The following is an 18,664-nucleotide window of genomic DNA, read 5'->3' on the forward strand; positions in this document are numbered from 1 at the left end:
CAGAGGGGTCACTTTGGAAACAGTCGTAGCTGTCGGATGCTAACACAGCTGCCTGCCCCTCAGCTGGAGGCCATCCCCTGCGAGCGAGCCGTGTTCCAACGGGATGGTTGGAAGGGTTGGGACGTGCTCCTGCTGCTGACTTGGAGCCCCTCATCCACAGAGGCGATGCTCTCCAGCAAGGGGGGCTCTGGCAGATACCCTCAGGTAAATCCACAAGACCCTGTTGGTTTATCGTGGTTTTTTTTGTTTGTTTTTTTGTTTTTTTTTTTCAAGGCCCTTATGGCTTAAACTGTGTTAACAAAAGTAGTTGGAGTCGTGGGAGTGACAGTAGGGGATTTCCCTCTTTTGGTTGGCATGCCTTTGTCACCCAAGCCCTGCAATGCTCTCTGCCCTCACTGGGCTCGGTGGCATGAGGCTGGCCACGGCAGTGCTGCCAACACAGCCCAAATTCGGGCTGGGTCCCCGGGCTGCCCTGAGGGAACAGCTCTGTTTCCCAGGAATGCGAAACATCTTTAGCCGGGGACGCTGCCAGCAAAAACTTCTGAGGTCGATGCAGATGTGCTGACAAAAAGCTCTTTATCTCATCTTCTGTAGAGATGAGGTGTCTCTTCTGACGCAGACCTGCTGCTGAATCTACGCTAACAGCTTTGCCAGCAGAGCTGTTTTGGTGCAGGGCGTGTTAAAAACCAAGCCCCCGTGCCCTGCTGCTGCTGCTCGCGGTGTGCTGAGCCCTGCTGCTGGAGCTCCGGTCCCCTGAGCCGCTGTGCAGCCACGCGGTGCTGGGGGAAAGCCCCAGCTGAGCCTTGCCACCATCTCCCTGTGCTGCTGTGTTGGGTGGATTCAGGTCAGCAAGGCAGAAGAATCCCGAGAGAGCCTGAATAAACCCCGTGCCATCCGTCTGAGGAAGCAATGCTTGTGCTCGGGAGCTGGCCACAAATGGGCAGCAAAGATTCCTGCTTAGAACGAAAAATAGCGGTGGTGTATGGGTTTCTCCCATTCTGAGCAAAAAGGAAAACAAGCCACCAACCTGTTTTCTGTGTGCACGGAGATGGACCAGAGTACCTGGTACGTGGTAGGGGATAGAGGAGAGGAGCTTTGGTGATGGGGGTCTTTGGAAAACCTGATGCCGAAGGTCAGTCTGAAATGTATCGGGTGTTGGGAGCACTGGGCAGCCCCCGGCTGTCCCCATAAATGCCCTGGGCAGGGGCAGGCGCTGGGCTCTCTGGGGGGCTCGCTGATTCCTGCTGCTCACAGGCAGCACAGAAGCCTCACCCAGCTCAAGCCGTGTTGTGTCACTTAACGAAACACAAGGAAGGCAATACGGAAGTCCAGCAAATGCTGCAGCTTCCGCGTTAGTACAAGAAAAGGAAAAAATGCTTAATCAAACCTGAGTTGTGTCTGAATGGAAGTTAAACAGGGCCCAGCCCCCACTCGTTGCTTACATCCTCAGTAGGTGAAAGGTGTACCAAAGGGAATTGTGCAACGCTGGCACCTCCAAGGTGCGAGCGGGGTGCTCAGCTTGGGACTTTGATCTCTGTCGGACAGGATGCCTGGCTGGGTCTGGAGCGCGGTGATGAAAGCTGGAGCCTCTCACTTGTAAATCCTTGCTTCCAGCCTTTCTCTGGGTGGCACCAGCTCCACCTCACCCCCTTGCAGAGTCTCGTGGGTCACTTCGGGCCAGCTCCTGCCAGGACGGCGCTTGTGGCAGAGAAGCATCAGTGGCACAGGACTGACACCCGCTGCTTCTCGCCTCTCCTGGCAGATCTCTGCCCCTTCCCCTGGTCCTGCACAAAAGGGTTAGCGTGGGACTCGGCTGCCCCTCTTTTTATTCAAGCAAGTCACTGCTGTGAGAGCTCCTTTCTGAGTGTTTTCTAACGCGTGGACTGGCAAGGAGTGATTTCAGTCCTGTAATAGATGCCCTGAGACGTTTCCTGAGAGCACTTAGTGCTGAGCTGTGAGGAAAATGCCCCACCTCTGCTGCCCTGCAGCACGGGGCCGGCCCCTCGCCCCTTCCTAATCTGCAGAGGAGGTTTGCCATTGTTTGAGCGAGGTGTTGGGGCTCTAACGAAGGGCTCCGTTTTGACACCACGCGTCAGGCATCGTTAGCACGGGCGCTGCTGGGACTTGTTGCCGAATGAATGGGTTTGCCAGTGCCAGCCGTGTGGCCGGGGAAGGGCAGCTGCAGTCAGCAAGGAAGCGTCCAAATTAATGCGGGGATCGCCTTGCTTCTGAGAGCTCGAAAGACCAAGCCTAAATCTGCTTGACAGTTTCTTCTGGAGGGACACACATGGCGTGGAAGCATTTGATCTCTCAGCCAGCTAATAACAAACTTGAAAACAATGTAAATCGGTGATTATAAAGTGCTCTGAAAGACAAAAGGAGGATTCACACTTACATCATAGAGCTTTGGTCCGATGTGATTATAAAAACAAGCTGGGATTGCAAATAATGTATTTGTGAATTGGTCCGTGACCTCTGCAAACCTATCGGAAAGCCTGGGTCACATCGCCCTGTGGCACAGGTTCGGTGACCCCAGTGCTGCGCGTGCCGTGCCGGCGGGTTTGTTCTGCAAGCAGCTGATCGGGAGGTTGTGTGTGGTTGTGTGTGTGCACGTGTATGTGTGCATGTGCAGCATCGGTGTCCAGCAGCGAGGCAGCCGCTGACACAGGAAAGCTCGTGCACAAGTTTGGGGGAGCTTTCTGAGCCTGAGCAGTGCTTTCTGTGCTGTGCGACCCGACCTGGCGGGGTTGGGCATCCGAGGCTTCCCCTACAAAGCAGAGCCAAAACCGTTCCCCTCTGTCTGTGCCCTTCACCCCACACAAACCACGCGCTGCCTCTGCTCGCGCTGCCCTCGCCCCGGCCTGGTGGGGACGCTCGGGTGGGCGAGGGCCAAGGGCTCAGAGCGGCCACAGCGGAGCTGAGCAGGCTCAGGGCACTGCGGGGTCGGTGCCACCGCCCCTGGTGACACCCGTGTGGGTTTGTCCCCGTGGGTTCGCTGGGCGGGACGCAGCTCAACTGCCAGCGAGTTTACTGGGAACACGCAGAAAGTGAGGCAAAAGCGGCCGATTGCCAAGGATAACTCGTATTGCTCTGACTAAGGCAGACTTCCGTTCTGAGCTACTAGGTTGGGTTATTCATAATTTTCTCAGGAAATTCACTTTTACCCTTGGGCTGGATTATAGTGTACTCCTTCCAAGTCAGTGACTGTGTGCAGCACCAGAGAAACGTGGTCGGCCCGTCCGGCACCTAATGGGCCGCGTTGGACAAAGACTTGGCAATGGAGGTGTTTGCAGAGACTCAGCCCCTCTGAGCATACAGATATTTGCATGAAAAATTACTCCTGCTCTTTCTTTGCTTCTCTTCAGGCTAACGCTACAGACTGCTGTCCCCAAGGAGCCCAATTAGATCCAGATGTCTCACTATTCGTACGTGTTTTAATCTCTACCCCAACTTTACGTAATGCAATATCTGGTTTCTGCACGCAGCTCCCACCGCCCAAAAAATGAAAATATATCACAAGGTCTCCCTGACAAAAGCAAGCACAGATATTCAAGGAGTGGAACTCATTCAAGGAGTGGCAATCTGCACTACCGCCCCGATTTCTTGTCCCAGCTCCAGGCTGGGCGTTTCACAGCCGGAGTTGCCCAAGGCCGGGGCAGGCGGCAGCGGTGAGCGACTCCAGCGCTCGGGCGATGGTTTGATTCCCTGGTGGCATGAGTCCCTGCAGCAAAGGCCAAGTTCTTGTGCTGGCAGCAAAAAAGCTCTGAAGCCCTGTTGTTCTGGAGGACCTGACAATGCTCCACCCGGACGGACGGTTTCTCTCTAGATGGCAGTATTGGTAAGGAGTCTCAGGGCACCACGCTGGACCCAGGGTCTTGCTACACCTCGGCTCTGTGTGATTCCAGCTGAAGTCCAGGAGTTCATTCCCCAGCCAAAATTACACCTCGAAGGTCCTTAAGTGAGCATCCGGGCTGCAAGGTGTTATAAAGCAAAGGTCACTGAGACTGGCTGAAACAATTCAGGAAAACGCCGTGCAGTGCTGGTTGTGTAGCATATAATGTGTGATAAATCCAAAGTCCAACCCCTGAATCTTCATCATGTGGAGTTTGCGGCAAAATTTCCAGTTACCATTGAAAAAAAACTGTTCCTCCAGCTTTGTAGTGAGGAACACGTGTGCTCAGCAGGCGTCAGTCACAGCACCGGCTGCCACGAGCAGGCTCAGGCAGAGGAAGGGGCTGTAGATGGCACAAACCAATTATCAAATGAAACGAACCAATTACCACTCTTTTTCTCAATGTTTTCACACACAGTCCAGGCGTGTGGGACCACCAGCATGTCCAGGTGTTTGCACTTTCTCCGTCGTTGGCCCTGGCCAGCAAATGTGAGCTGGGACCAGCGGGGAGCGGGGCCAGGTGGGGCGAAGGAGCCTGGCTGAGGGGTAGGGGTCAGGGGAGCGTGGCAAGAGCAAGAAGGGATCCGAAGCTGGAGACGAAGGGAGCAGAAAGATGTATGTGGAGACCAGAAGGATTTAAACCCTCAGAATGCTGACTGATTTGGTTTTACTGTCTGTATTTCCACAGGTTGTGATTACAAGGCAGCGTTAGCAGAGGTAACGGCCCTATTCCCCGTCATGGGAAGTGGCTTTCTGTGCCAGTGCGGGGCCTGCTTTTCACAGCATCCCACCTGTATTTTAATTCTGTAAATTCAAATTTTCCTCTGTGGCTAAAAGATCAGATATACTCACATGAAGCTTGATTACAGGGAATGAATTAGGTTTTAATTGGGATGAGGCCTCCTAGCGAGGAGCTACAGCCCGGATCTGATACTCAGCAGCACAACGTGCGCTTGCGTAACAGCACGTGAGCGGAGCCAGTCCACTTGGATGGACTCGTACAGCATCTGAAGTCATTATTAAATATCCACCCTCACATTTCCAACGGCAGAAGTTATAATTTGCATCGTCTTGGCCCGTGGCAGATTGAATTTGCTGTAAATTTGACCCTTCTCTCTGCTTGTGTATTTTCATTCTACAATAGCAGTGTGATCGCCGTTTGAGCGCAGGGCATGCACTAATGGCCTGGGGTTAAACGTTTTGCTGCCATCGGCCCCTCCTGGCCACCATCCCTCACAACAAAGGCACTGACACACCTGGGGTTGCACGCCCACATCTGTGCCATGTCCCATAATTAGACTGGATGAGATAGCTGTTAGAGGATTTGGGCTGTGTCTAACACCATGGCGCTGCTTCCAATGACTCTGCACCAACTTAAAATCAGTTGATATCCCTTGCTTCCTTCATAAAACCCATTCTGGAAGGACTGTTACAAAGCCTTCATGCTCTGATCCCTCGAGGCGCCTGTTTTGGTGGCACAGGGCGGTATTTAGACGTGCTGCGCCTCGGTGCACAGCACCACTGTGGGGTCATTCCTCTGCTCTTCCAGGCCCAGCGAACCTCCCTGCAGCCACGGCAGAAAGAAAGGTGAAGGGAACAGTAAGTCGGAGGGGAATAATTGGGAAAAGGGAGCCCTGTGTCCAGCGAGCAAGCACGTGAAGCTCTGAACCATCTGACTCCGTGTTTATCCACGGCTCCTCAGAGACGGGGGGAGCTGGAGGGAAGCGGAGGAGTTTAGGAAGCTCGCAAGCAGAGTGCTTGTGTTGTTTCTGGCAAAATGACCAGCCATGTGTGTCCCTTCACAATGACATTAACCTCCCATGGCAGGGCTGGGAGACCCTCAGGAACGCTCCTCTCCACCGTTCCTGTTCAGGATGTCCTGCTCAGTTGTTCCCGGTGGCAGCAAAGCTCGGACCGCAGGCCACAGCCACGAGCAAGGTGGAGCAGGATCCAGCCACGCGGAATTAACCTGACAAATGCAGGTTGAATCGCTCCAGACAGCTGCTGCTGAAAGGAGAAGCAGCTTTACCTCCGCACCGCGCCCGGCCTAGCGAGGTGCCCGGCGCCGGCCTGCAGCGACATGGCTGCAGCTCTTCCCGGGGTGGGTGAAGGCCGCGGGGTTTGTGCCATGGCCTTGCCTTCCCCTTTGGGGCCATCTGTGGGTCTTACACAGAGAGAGGCTTTCCTGAGCTTTGGGATCACAGACAAGCACGTCTGTAAGCATTTTCCTCCTCAGGTCGCTAATGCTGTTTCCTCCCTGAACTGAATGTATTGCCGAAGTCTCATTTTGGCTGTGTTAATGCTACGCATCTGTCCTCAAAGAGGGGAAAGGGAAAGTTTCCTGTGTCTTCTTCTGACTATGCAAAACTGAATGAAACAGGAGACAGAGACTACGAATCTACCCTGTCCCAGTGCGGCCCAAAGATAAAAGCGTTAAAATGCTCTGTAATTACCGTCAACCTCAAAGAAGAAATTTTATGATGGCAGTAATCAGATGCTCAGCTCTAACAACCCATGGCACAAAATGAAAGAACGCAATTTTTAAACAATGCTGTTTTTTTTTTTTATTTTGGCTCGGCAACGGTTTGAAGGTGTTTCTCCTTTTGTAAGAAATTTGAACTCTCACAACGTGAGAGTCTGACCTTTTGGATGACAGAGAAATTATATATATTTAAATGACGGCCTTGTCTAGTTCCAGATGCCTACATCTTTTAGCATGAAGCGCAGCCTTTTACAAAGAACCAAAGCAAAATGAAAGCATCAGTTATATGCAGCTTAGGCTCAAGAAATGAATTCGTATGTAAGTGTTATTCTAAACAACAGTTTGACAATCTCTTTAACAATCAGAGTTTATTAGAATGCTAAAATGGCTACCGTCCCCTTAGGTCCTGATATGCTTTGTCAGGAGTACCAATTTTTACACCTGGAAACCTATTGCCTTGCTTCAATTTGGGATAGACGCAGAGTTAGCGTTAAGGCGTTAGCTCCAAATGCAGGAGTTTTGTGCTTACACTGACAAAAGGGGATGCCGTAACTCCTTAGGCCCAGACCAACATGCAGCCACACTCGGTCAGCTGCAGAAGGAGCTGCTGGAAGGCTATATATATATATATATATTTTTTTTTTTTCTGTTGCTGTTTACTCAATTTTCTGCTTATTTCCCTAAGGGAAAAGTTGTGGTGTGACCACAGCCTCTGCCTGCTCTGCCCCTTGGCCAGCGTGTGGGTGAGCAGCACCAGCAGCTCAGCACCGGCCGCAGCAGGAACGCGGAGCGAGGACGGAGAGGGCAGAGGCCGGGGCTGCCCGAGGAGGTGGGAAACGGTGCTGGAGTCACGATGGGTGCTGGAAACACTGTGGGAGGCTTCTGAGGTGCGAGTATAAAGCATGAGGGGCACAACACTGCAGGGTGTCACTTGTGCTGCTTGCAGCATGTTTAAAAATTTACACTTTTTCCTTCACTTCGTGCTGCTGCAGGTACGTCTCTGCTTCGGTCTGAGAAAATCGGGGAGGCATTTTTAAGCCTCTTTCTGCATTTTCAAGAGAAACTTCCTGATTTTTGTACTTTTTATTTTGATTGAGAGGAATGTTTATTGTCAATTGAAGCTGCTTATTTTCTGCTTTATTACAAAGCAAGACTGCTACATGTATAGCACTGTTCATTAGTGTCCAGCTCACAGTAACAGGTGGGACAGTAGAGCTTCTGGCACCGTTTCAAGCATTTACTGTTGATAACAGTTATGTCAGTACTGGCGATGTAGGACATTTTATTTTTCTGCTTTCACTAAAAAAAAAAAAGAGGGAGATGGATTAGATCCATGCAAATTAAAAAGTAGCAGAAACTAAACTAGACATTAGTGGTTTCAAATGCTCAGGCTGTACTGGTAAGCTTTCTGTCATAGTGGGAATCAAAGTCATTTTTTAAGCAGCTATTGTGTGTTCTACTTTGAAGTGATTATTGTAAATGTCTTATAAAAAGCAGCTGAGCTGCATTTTTCAATTTTATATACAGGCCTTGAAAGCCCACTAAGTAGCTGAATGCCCTTGCGCGTGTATGTTAAACTTGTTGTGCGGCAGAAAGAAGGTACAGAATATACCTCAGCTCATGTATAAATAATATGCTACTAATTTTTTCTGCCATTACCAAGTGGGTTGATGCTGAACAGCATATAACTGCTGGGTATTTTATAGGGATTGCTTTTCAGATGCAGAGAAGTGCTGCAGATTCCTCCCACTATGCATTAATTCCTGCAAAATTAAGCGCGATGGTTTGGTAGCTCAGTGCTTGCATACTGACTCTTTATTCCACCTTAATTTCTGGACTTTCTTTTCCCTTTTTTCTTTTTCTTTTTTCTTTCTTTTCCCTTCTTCGCATCCAACTTTTTCTCTTCTTTGTTCTTCTTCACTGTTTTCCAACTTTCCATCTTCATTCATCATATTTTTTCCCTTCTGAGTTTTCCCTTCCAGCTTTTCCTCTTTTGTGGTACAGGAACACAGAATTCAAGAGCAGTATTTACCTCCACCACCTGCCACCCTTCCCTTTTCTGTGCTTTCAGCATTGACTAAAATTCCCTTCATACAACTCCAGCTCAGATGTTTATGTAGTTACCGTACTATCAGGAGAGCGTGCAGAAGAGGCTGACCAGACATCCAGTTTTTTATAATGTCCCCCAAAAGTGCTCCCCTGGCTGAAGGGGCTGCCGCGGCTCCTTCTGGGCTGGCTGCGAGTGAAAGAGGTGCCTGAGAGTTTTGGCCATATAGCCTCAGCTGTGTAGGTTTGTCCTCCTAAGAGATGTTGTAATGTGTACGGGTTTGTTAAAGCAAAGAACACGTTCCATAGCAACTGCAGTGTTTGTAGTAGCAATAGCATATGGGAATGCCTCGGCCCCGCACTTGACGGCACTGCAGTGACTGTCTGCACTGACCTGCTGCAAGGAAAATTGGAGTAATGAAGCACTGACTGGAAAAAAATACATGCAAAGCCAAATTTTCACAACTGGTATAAGCAACTTATAAACGAATCCCACTGAGGGTCAGCGGGAAAGAGGTTTGTCAGGCACCACAAGCTTGAGCGGGATGGATTAAACCATGCCTTGTCCTGTTGCATGACAGCTTCACGCCCGCAACCCCACGTGCTCACTGCTGGGAGCAGCTCGGTACTCGCCCAGCTCTGAACGTGGGCAAAAGCTTATGCACGGTGGCACTCAGGCACTGCCGAGCAACGAGGAATATTTAACCCCGAAGTAGAAACAAGCATGTTTCTTTGTGCTACGTACAAGGTCTTGTTCCCCAGCTCCAGCTCTCCTGCCGGCTGCACAGGTCAGTGATACTTGGTGCCAATGCGAAGCTCAAAGATCTTCTTAAAGTTAATCTTGTCGTGGGACCTAACTCCCTCAAAACAACATTTAAAAACATATAAAATATCCTTCAAGAACAAGTTTTCTTTATTTTGGTCCCCTTCATTTTTTTCCCATTAGTAATGATTAGCAGCATTTTAAATCTGAGTCAAGTGAGACATTGACTGGTGGCCAAACACAGAAGGCAGCAGTGGGATGCCAAGAGCAGAATGGAGGCGTCAGTGGTAGGAGAAGGGGATGGGATGGGACGGGGAGGTGTGGGCTGTCATCTCAGAGAATTCTCTTAACAGTATGAGATTTTGCAAAGGGTTATTTGATGGAGTTTGTGGAAAATATCTTTAATTTTTATACATATAAAACTCTGTGGATTTTAATTTTCATTTACTCCATAGAAACTAACATAAATGTAACAAATGTTTTATTCGACATCTTTTAACATAAATAAAACGCTAGAAACATAACAAAATATTAAGTATTCAGTTACTTCCCGGAGTCCCATCGCTTTTATTCCATGTACCATGAAAAGTATGAGGCCTGAAGCAGTTTGGGAGGTAAAGGTTAAATTATGGCTCTGTATTCAGCATTTAAAAACTCAGACAAACTCTCGAGCTCTGCAGTCCCTTTTACACAAAGAGCTTGTCAGCACGTGTTGCTGAGATTGGTGGGAGATCTGCACTGGCAACCCAGAGGAGACAAGCAGAAATGGCATGGGTTGAAAAGGATGAAGAAGAAGAGAATTAATCGTGGTCTATAAAACCAATATAACTTGTATTTGTTCCTTTGCATCGCAATACTACTCCAAAACAGAGGCCAACTGTTAACAGAGGCAAAGCCAACTTCATCTTTTGCAGGCTGACGAATGGTCATGTAAGTTACCAAATAACCCAAGACCTCAGGATTAAACTTCTCCAATTGTTTTCACATGATGCAACTTTAAATCTCTCTTTTGAACAGTATTAAATTTCCTTTCATTCCCATAAACTTCAGAAAAAGTTGACTGCTCTCACATTTCAGACTTGACCCAGCTAACTTGCACTTTTCCCCTCTGCTAGTCTGGAGAACAGAATAATGAAATTCAGACAACAGTGACCAAATGTTGCTCCATAGAACTTTCCTTTTACAAAACAGATGAATACTCCTGGGCTCCAAAACACTGCAGGGAACAAAACTTTCAAACCTTATGGAAATAAAATGGTAAGCCTATGCAGTGACTTCATCTCCTTTATCAGATCAGAGACATTTTCACTGGAATTGAAATGGATTTAAAAAACAAAAACCAAAAAAACCTCTAAGTAGAGAAAAAGAATTAAAAAATCCCACTGAAGCCATTGTTGAAATAGTGCTTTATTTCAAAAAACACACCCACATGAGTGAAAGCTAAATTTCAGAGAGGAGAAAAGCTGCAACATCCCCATAATTTACAGACTGTGTTGCAGATAGAGTTGTGCTATTATAAGAGCCAGGAAAAGAAATATTTTAGCTTTCATTTTTTTTGTGATTAAGAAAAAAGATAAGCAAATATACCGTGTATTCTGATCCTGACAAAGGGCTGTAGAAAATGACCACAGATATGTGGCTGCTGCAAAGGCTGGAACTTCTCCCTCGAGGTGCAGAGCACTCCCGGATCTCATGGAAATCCGAACAAGTCAGTCCACCCAGCGTCTTGCCAGATGAGGCCCTGTATTTATATAACAAGAAATACCCACTGTGCTGCAGATTTGCTGCTGGTGTGAGTGGAATTGCATTCACTTAAGCCCATTGCAAATTTAGCCACTAGAGTCAAAATAAAAGGAGCCAAAATATATAAATCCAGCAGACAAAGTTTATGGGGGAACTAAACCAAACATTCAACATCAAGATTTAGTGCAGCCAAATTGTTATAACTAAACGGGGTACCTTACATCATTTTGTGTCCTAGGGGCACAGTCTCCATTTTAGTGGCGTGCTAAACTCACGCTGATATCAATAAAAGTTTTACATGCAAAATGAGTGGAAAATACGAGATGTTAGATAGTACGATACAAGTCTATAAACCCGATACCTAAAACCTGCTATCATGGTTTTGGCAACCCCCCACTAACTTCCATGCAAATTCCACTGATGGATCTCTAGTTGAGTTTGTCTTAATTGAAAGTCTTAAAGGTGAATTGAAATGTTGTTGGAATAAAAACCTGTTTAAGATGCCAAATCCCTAACAAAATCCCTGTGTAGACTTACAAGTAAATAACTTGTAAAGGCAAATGTACAGGCCTTCCTATTAACCTGTCAAACCGTGAATTCTGGAATCTATTTTTCTCCCGCAAAATTTGTGACGTTCTTCTTCCTCTAATGACTGAAGTGTTTTACTGCCTTGCAGGCCTGGCAACAAAGATGATACTGTTTAGGAAGGTGGTGAAATCTCCCTTGTTCATGCTGATGACTGCGGGACCATGTACTGATGAATTTATGTTGAGAACTGGGAGGTAAAGACCAGATGCCACGGCCCTTTCCTGGCAGGATTGCTTACTGCACGTTGGGCTGGGGCTACCTGCAAAGTTGTCTAATACGGTGTGAAGTCAGGGATCAAGGCAGCGGAGTGTAACAGTAGTTCAATTTTCCAAAGTATTGCTTTAATGACCTCCACCCTGAATTAGATTTTCTAGGGTTGGGTTAAGTGATCCCTGTTACAAAAAGCAAACAAACTCTATAAGAGAAACTGTGGCCCCTTTGAAGTTAACAAGGAGTTTCACCTGAAATTACCTGAAATATTTTGCAGAGTACAACCCTGTCACGCCTGAACCAAGCTGTAAATCCATTACCTTCTTTTCGAGACTCATTTCTGGGGATAATGAGTAAGTCAGAGATAAAACAATTGTAACTCTTTCCTCCCGAAAGATCACTACAAAGCCCAGCATCTGAAATGTAAATCACCAGCCTGTGTGACTATTTGGAAGCGTCGCTGTTGCACGCTTCTGTTGCCTGTCCTGTTCTGTACCTTGTCTGGTTGTTAAATTAACGCTTTGAAAGTGCCCAGCACAATGGATACAGCACCTAATGAAATGCTGATGTGCCAGCACACAGTTATGAAAATTAAACATAAACAACAACAAAAATAATGCATAATAAGCATGCCGATATTTGCATGGGTTATTAAGTAGTTGTTAGCGTTTGTGTCCCATTTTATCACCCTCATTTTTCCAGAAGGGTAACATTACATGTTATGGAGCTATGTAATTCAAGGATATAAAGAACAGAGTCCTTCTGCTATATATATAAAATTCCAGTGTAGTACACATATGAAAGGGAAAGAATTGTGGTCTATTTCAAGGCTTTTCCTTTTATCTTTTCCATAGCCTCCTGCCAATTTTCAAAGTACTCCCAGATCACAGAACTGAAGTAGATTATCTGAACAAGATCGTACTGAACCTCCTGATACTCCCTGCTATCATTCCCTAGGGCTACAACCTGTCCTGTGACCCCTGACAGTGCTCTCGCCCACTGTTCCCTACAGCTACCCAGGCCTTTGCTCTCCTCTTACGGCAAAGGTTTCAGCCTGAGAAGGGGACAGAGCTGTTGCATGGACTGGCACGAACACCCCCACTCACTGGCATAACCTGTCAGCCTCAAAACAACCTGAGGCCCCGGAGGGGCTGCGTATCTCACCTCCTACGGACACCCTGGAGCTACTCCGTGGTCTCTGCAGCTGACCTGCCGGGCTCAGGCAGTGCAAAGCATGCCAGGAAATGTCCTGACAAGGACCAGTGCTGGGTTTATCTCTTAACTGAGACAACACATCAAGAGCAATCCATTACCTCCTTGCTCTTGGTGTCTTTTCTTACTCCTGCTGCAAACACAATTACTGAAAGCAGGCTTAATTGCTTAATAGCGTTCTGCCATGATCACCGGGTTTATCAACTGTTTTCGCATGTACTTACGAACAAAAGGACAAGCTTTTGCTACGTGACCATATAAAGCAATACTTTTTACTTGCATGTTGGCCAATATATGTATTTCTTAAACTGTCTGTAACAGGCTTTTTACAAGGAATCTGACATGCTGGAAAAAGTGGCATAACAAGAGAGATGTCTTTCTTGTACACGCCTATTCTCTATACAGTAACTAATTTTCTTTTTTTTCTGTTTTTTTTTTTGAGAATTCATAAAATTTACATTCACTCTTCTATTCATTTTAAAGAAATGTGTCATTATTTGTTCTGCATTTGCTCCTGAAAACTCAGCTAGAAAATGAGGGATGCATTGAGACAACGTCATCACGTGTAAGACAGAATTCCTACCCTAAAGAATTGTTAGTGTAAGCCGTGATATATGTAAATCTCTACTCTTCAAAAACTATCACCAATTGCTGTTTCCTACGTTGTGTCAGCACTTAAAAATCAGCAGTGAAATCAGATTTAAATGCAGACTTTCCATGGATGTACAGATTCTAGGAATACATGTGAGGGCCTAGCCCTATCTTCAGCTTCCACTCTGGAAGCCTTACCATGGTCTAATTCCAGTTGAATTTCAAATGGGCAAAGGATGGTTGTTATAGTCTCAGTAGTTGAAATGAAAAAGATCTGGAATAGATTAATAGGAGTGTTAGTGAGAGATGGAAAGGAAAACAAGAGCTCTCTTTTAATGTGACATGATACTTAAGAACACACATTGTCAGTAAGTACAAATGTGCAATGTTTCTCTTCTACTTTGCTGTACTTCTAACACTGTTCTCTTACAATATTTTGCTTATCATCCTCTTGTTAGGTTTATTGTACTTACAAATCATTCCCAGACAGTCTGCTTCTTAGATATCTTTTCATTAAAAAAAATAATAAAAAAAAAATGCGTGTAATACATTTTCCCTGCGGGAACTAATTCCAGAAAGATATTGACTACAAGCCTTTTGTTGTTTTAAAATATGTAGACATGCATCAAACAATTGTTTCTTCTCCCCAGAGCTACCTTCTGAAGTTTTATCTGAGCATCATATCTCCCAAGCATTCTGCAAACCATGTAGGAGAAACTGTCTCTAGTTTGTCCACCCAGCCCAGTGCTTATCATTAACTTGGCTACTTTTTGCCATCAGATCCTTATGAATACTCTGTGTTATTCATTTTGTAGTGTTTAGGATTGTGTCCACTCTAGTTCCTTTGTTTAATATATTTTTAGTTCTTCCACTGTGGTATGACAGGCTGCAGTTTGTTAAAGGAAAAGTTGGGAGAATATTTGTATTGATTTCAAAATGCTGCAGATTAAGAGCAGATGTACGATGTATTCCCAAAACGTATGTTTTAGCTTTCGTTTATGTGCTGTGCTGAACAGTCTTCAAGCCAGGAAGTGATTTATATTTGCTAATTGCATGCACTTTGGTAGATTTGCAGCTAAAAATAAGCGGTTTGTTTTTTAATTATAAATGATTTATCCTTTCACACTGTGTGTATCTAACATTTTGAAGCTAACCAAAGACTTGGGGAATCTACATTTAGTTTCCTGATCTGCCATAGACATCTTTTGTATTCTTAGGCACTCTCAGTGGGTTATCCCTGGGCCCAGCTTGTAGGTGTCTGGACCTCACAGCCATATTGCTTCATTAAACAACAAACAAGGAGAATAAGAAACATTTTTGTGTAACAGCTAAATGAATCTAACAGCAGGTTGCTGCCAAAAGCAGCGGTTCCACCCCTGAACGAGGGTCCCATTCGCCTTTGCTGGACCTAACATCCCAGCAGCTGTGGGGGCAGTGACCCAGCTGGCTGATCTGGAGGAACTTTGCTCTTTTTTGTCTCATCAGAGGGTGTTTTCCATGCAACCAGTGGCTGAATGGACTTGTCACGATGAACATATGAGAAGCAAAAGAGATTTTTTATGGTGGGCAGCTTGCTGTTAGATCAGCTTAGAAGTAACTCGAAATGTCACCCTAGAGGACCAGTGCAAGCGAGTCTGGGCTGGTGTTGCAGAAATCCTATCCCAGCTCTACAGGCTGACCTTCTCACTGGCATTAACTCTAATATTCCTGTAACTATAAGATAAGTGTCAGGGCCCTGAGAGCACTCATAGGTCTTAAGGGCCCTGACCAGCCTCACCTGAGGCCTCCACCCACACCCCCACTGCCCACGGACTCTGTTTAAGCCCAGCTCTGAGCCCTCAGCCCCTATTTCAGCTATGTTGTAGGTGTATCTGTCTGTGATGTTACCTCAGCTGTGCCTGGTCATGTATCCTGTGGGTTTCTGAACTGACTTCCCTGCTTGATCTGGGACCTCTCTTATTGCTGTGGGCCTGTCTGACCTGATGACTATCACCGGACCTTACTCTGACCTGTGACTTAATTTTTCAGCTTGATTTCAGACCTGCCTCACCATCGTGAACTTGCCTGATGATCTGAACCCCTGTTTGGACCCAGGCCTACCTCCTTCACCTCACTCGGGGTAGTGGGTCAGCCTCTGGCTGGTGATGCTCCTGTCCTGCTAACTGTGGTGTTCCCTCAGTTAGTTCCCTGTCCCGTAAGGAACAGACAAAAAGGTGGCTCAGTGGTTTAAAATGGGAGAAACATCTCCATTCTGAAGATATGACTGTCAGCTTAGCTCTTGAACCACCTCAGCTCCTGGCTCTTTGTGTCAGAAACCACATGCAAGACTAGGAAGACCACGTAGCTGCCTAGGGAAGCCGACAGCGTGGGTCTTGAAACTCTGTTAGCATCTGACAAGAAATGCAAGATTCATATGGCAGAAAATGAGCCTGGGAGGTTTGGGGGGAATGCAGGAAACAAGGAGGAAATTCCTTTAATCTTGTCTTTCGGTCCATTCTGCAAATGAACTTCTTATTAAGCAGTTACTGACTTTTGAAATCCTAAACCTAATGTAAGCATCCTAGGAATGTGATTGTTCTCCTGAATGGAAAGTGGTCGTCATTCCCAGTAGCTTTGACCAACTTGGCAGCGTCCCTCAACCCCAGCAAAATAGCGCTACTTGCTATTGACTGCAGGTACAGCTGTGGTACAAAGTACGGTGAATTGGTGCTTAGAGAGAATGGCGAAAAGGTGGAACAGAGCAGAATTAAAATGCTCCTTTCAGCAGACAGATGACTTTTTCAGGTAAGTTGATTTTTTTTTCTTTAAATAAAAACTCTCCAGGAGAGAATTAGTATGTTACACGTTGATTTCTCTATGGCAGAAGAGGGCTGAAAAGGATTCCTAGGATGCCACCTGGACTTCTGAGGTCCTGACTGACAAAAGGACAGGCACAGTAAATTTGAAGTGTTGTGAGGGAAAAATTGAAAGTTCTCAACCCGTGTATGAAGAATAGCTTCCCTGCACTGTAAGTGCTTGGTTTCTTTGCTTTGTTTCAGTGGAAAATGGTCTTAAACATAGACTAGTACATCCACAGAGCTCAGCAGGATAAATTTGACTTAAAACCAACCAGCTGCCCTTCCTGCTGCCTCAGCTGCACCCCGAGTGGTGCTGGTAGCAAGGCCGGAAAGCGGCTGGCATCAACTGCGTGCCTCCCCCATGGCTCAGATCCATGGGTGGATCCCACCACCACCCACCCCCGTGTCGGTGAGCCCTCTGGGAAGCCTTGGTGCCCAGGACTGGATTAAATCGCAGCTTTAACACCTCGACCCGGGGATTTCACCACCTCCCCGCCTTGACACAACAGCCCCCTCTGAAGGAAAGCCAAGGGCCGAGCGGGGGCAAAATGGCGGCGGGCGCGGCGGGGCGAGCGCCCCCCTGGGGCCGCCGGGCGGGCCGGGATGAGTCGGTAGGGGCCGGGACGGACGGCAGGGGGCGCTGCCCGGCCGGGCTGCGGCGGGGCCGGGGAGGGGTGGCCGGGAGGGGGCCCGGCCGGGGCTGGGCCGGGCTGGGCGCGGAGCTGGCGGAAAGTGACAAGTGAGGAGCTGAGGCTTCCCCGCCCGCCGAGAGAGCGCAGCCCCGAGGGCGCGGCGCCGCGGGACGGGTCGGCGGCGGAGCGGAGGAGAAGAGGAGGAGGAGGAGGAGGAGGAGAGGCGGCCCCGCGGCGGAGCGCGGGTCGGGCGGCCGGCCCGGGACGCCGGCGCTGCGCGGTGGATGTCGGAGTAGCGCGGCGCCGGCTCAGGAATGCAGCAGCCGCCCCGGCCGGGCGGCGGGGACGGGAGCCTCTTGCTGCTCCCGCTGCTCCTGCTGCTGCGGGCGGGGAGCCGGGCCGAGCTGGCGGACGCCACGCAAGGTAAGGGGCGCCCCGAGGAGCCCGGCGGCTCCGGATCTCTCCCTTCCCTTTCCTTCCCTTCCCTCGGCGGTTGGTGCCCGACCCCTGCCCGGCGGCTTTGTGGAAGCCTCCCGAGGGCCGGGCCGAGGCACCGGCTCGGGGCGACCCGCGATGGTGGCACCCCCCGGGCTGGTGGCACCCCGCGGTGGCACGGCTTGTGGTGCCGGCTTTGGGCGGTGATTTGCCTCCTTTTCCAAGTGTTTCGTTTTAAACAATGACCTCAGACCTTAAAGAAAGCCTCTTCGACTTAGTTTTAACGAGGAGTATTTATTTGCAGCCCTTCTGTTTCGTCAGGGGCTTGACTGCAGCCTTTCGCACGTGAATCGCGTTTAACCCGCAGCGTAGCGCGTGCATAAAGGGCCCTGGATTGCTTTCGGGAAAAAGGACTTATTTCTTAGGCCAAGTCAGTAAAAAGCGAGTGGTGATTTTGGATGGCTGCATGAGAATTTCAGTGAGAGGTGGATGTTCACAGGCTCGGTCTCCTCAAAGGTATTTTATGGCGTGTGCGTAAATCACGAGACACTTCTGCAAAGTCCTGCGCGATGCCGTGGCCCCATCTCGTATCTACACAATAAAAAAGTGAACGCTAAAGAGGTATAAAGCTGATGAGTTTAAATACTTAGGGGTTCAGAAGCGAAAAAGCTGTGGTTTTGAAACCCTTAAGCCGAAATACAGATACTGTAGGGTAACTGCCAGTAAAAAAGCCAGCTGCAGCTCACAGATGCAGCACCCTTGTACGCCCGTGCGTGGGTTTCTGTGTGTTTTGGAGCGTCCCCGCTGATGCCATTACCTGGAGCTGTGCGGTAGGTGCTGGATGCATCTGAAAGCCTTCCAGAGACCGCAGCGGGGCTGGGCTGGACGCAGGAGGCTCCCGGTGCAGATTCAGTGGCTGGCTGATGTTCTAGCTGAGGACGGGAATTCTCCATGACATCTCAGTGGGAAAAAATTCAAATGTTGTTTTCCAGTTTCTCCAGGGAATGCTGTGCATGTTTAACAAATAGCTGCGTTTTAAGAAAGAGGGGGAGAAAAAGCCCAGCAGAGAGCACAATATTGAACATGCCGAGGATGTGACTAAAATAAATACACTCAACATCCTTTTTTTTTTTTTAAAAAAATTTCTTCTCCTCGTATTTTTTCAGTGCAAGTTCAAAACTTTAGGCTTATAGTATGAAGTTTTATGGGCTTCTAGGAGCCCAGAGGAAAAGA

The 18,664-nt window shown here is 47.9% G+C and overlaps 1 protein-coding gene across 1 annotated transcript in view; it reads left to right on the forward strand.

The window, feature by feature from the left end:
* The first annotated feature begins 17,137 nt into the window (after positions 1–17,137).
* Positions 17,138–18,664, forward strand: part of ROR1 (receptor tyrosine kinase like orphan receptor 1) — a 156,192-nt gene continuing 154,665 nt past the window's right edge. Inside the window, exon 1 of the mRNA XM_035564402.2 lies at positions 17,138–17,419. Within this exon, the coding sequence (XP_035420295.1) occupies positions 17,311–17,419 (109 nt within the window). The 5' untranslated portion in view covers positions 17,138–17,310. The remainder of the gene's footprint in view (positions 17,420–18,664) is intronic.

Source organism: Cygnus atratus, chromosome 8 (genome assembly GCF_013377495.2).
Source record: "Cygnus atratus isolate AKBS03 ecotype Queensland, Australia chromosome 8, CAtr_DNAZoo_HiC_assembly, whole genome shotgun sequence".
Classification (NCBI taxonomy): Eukaryota; Metazoa; Chordata; class Aves; order Anseriformes; family Anatidae; genus Cygnus; species Cygnus atratus.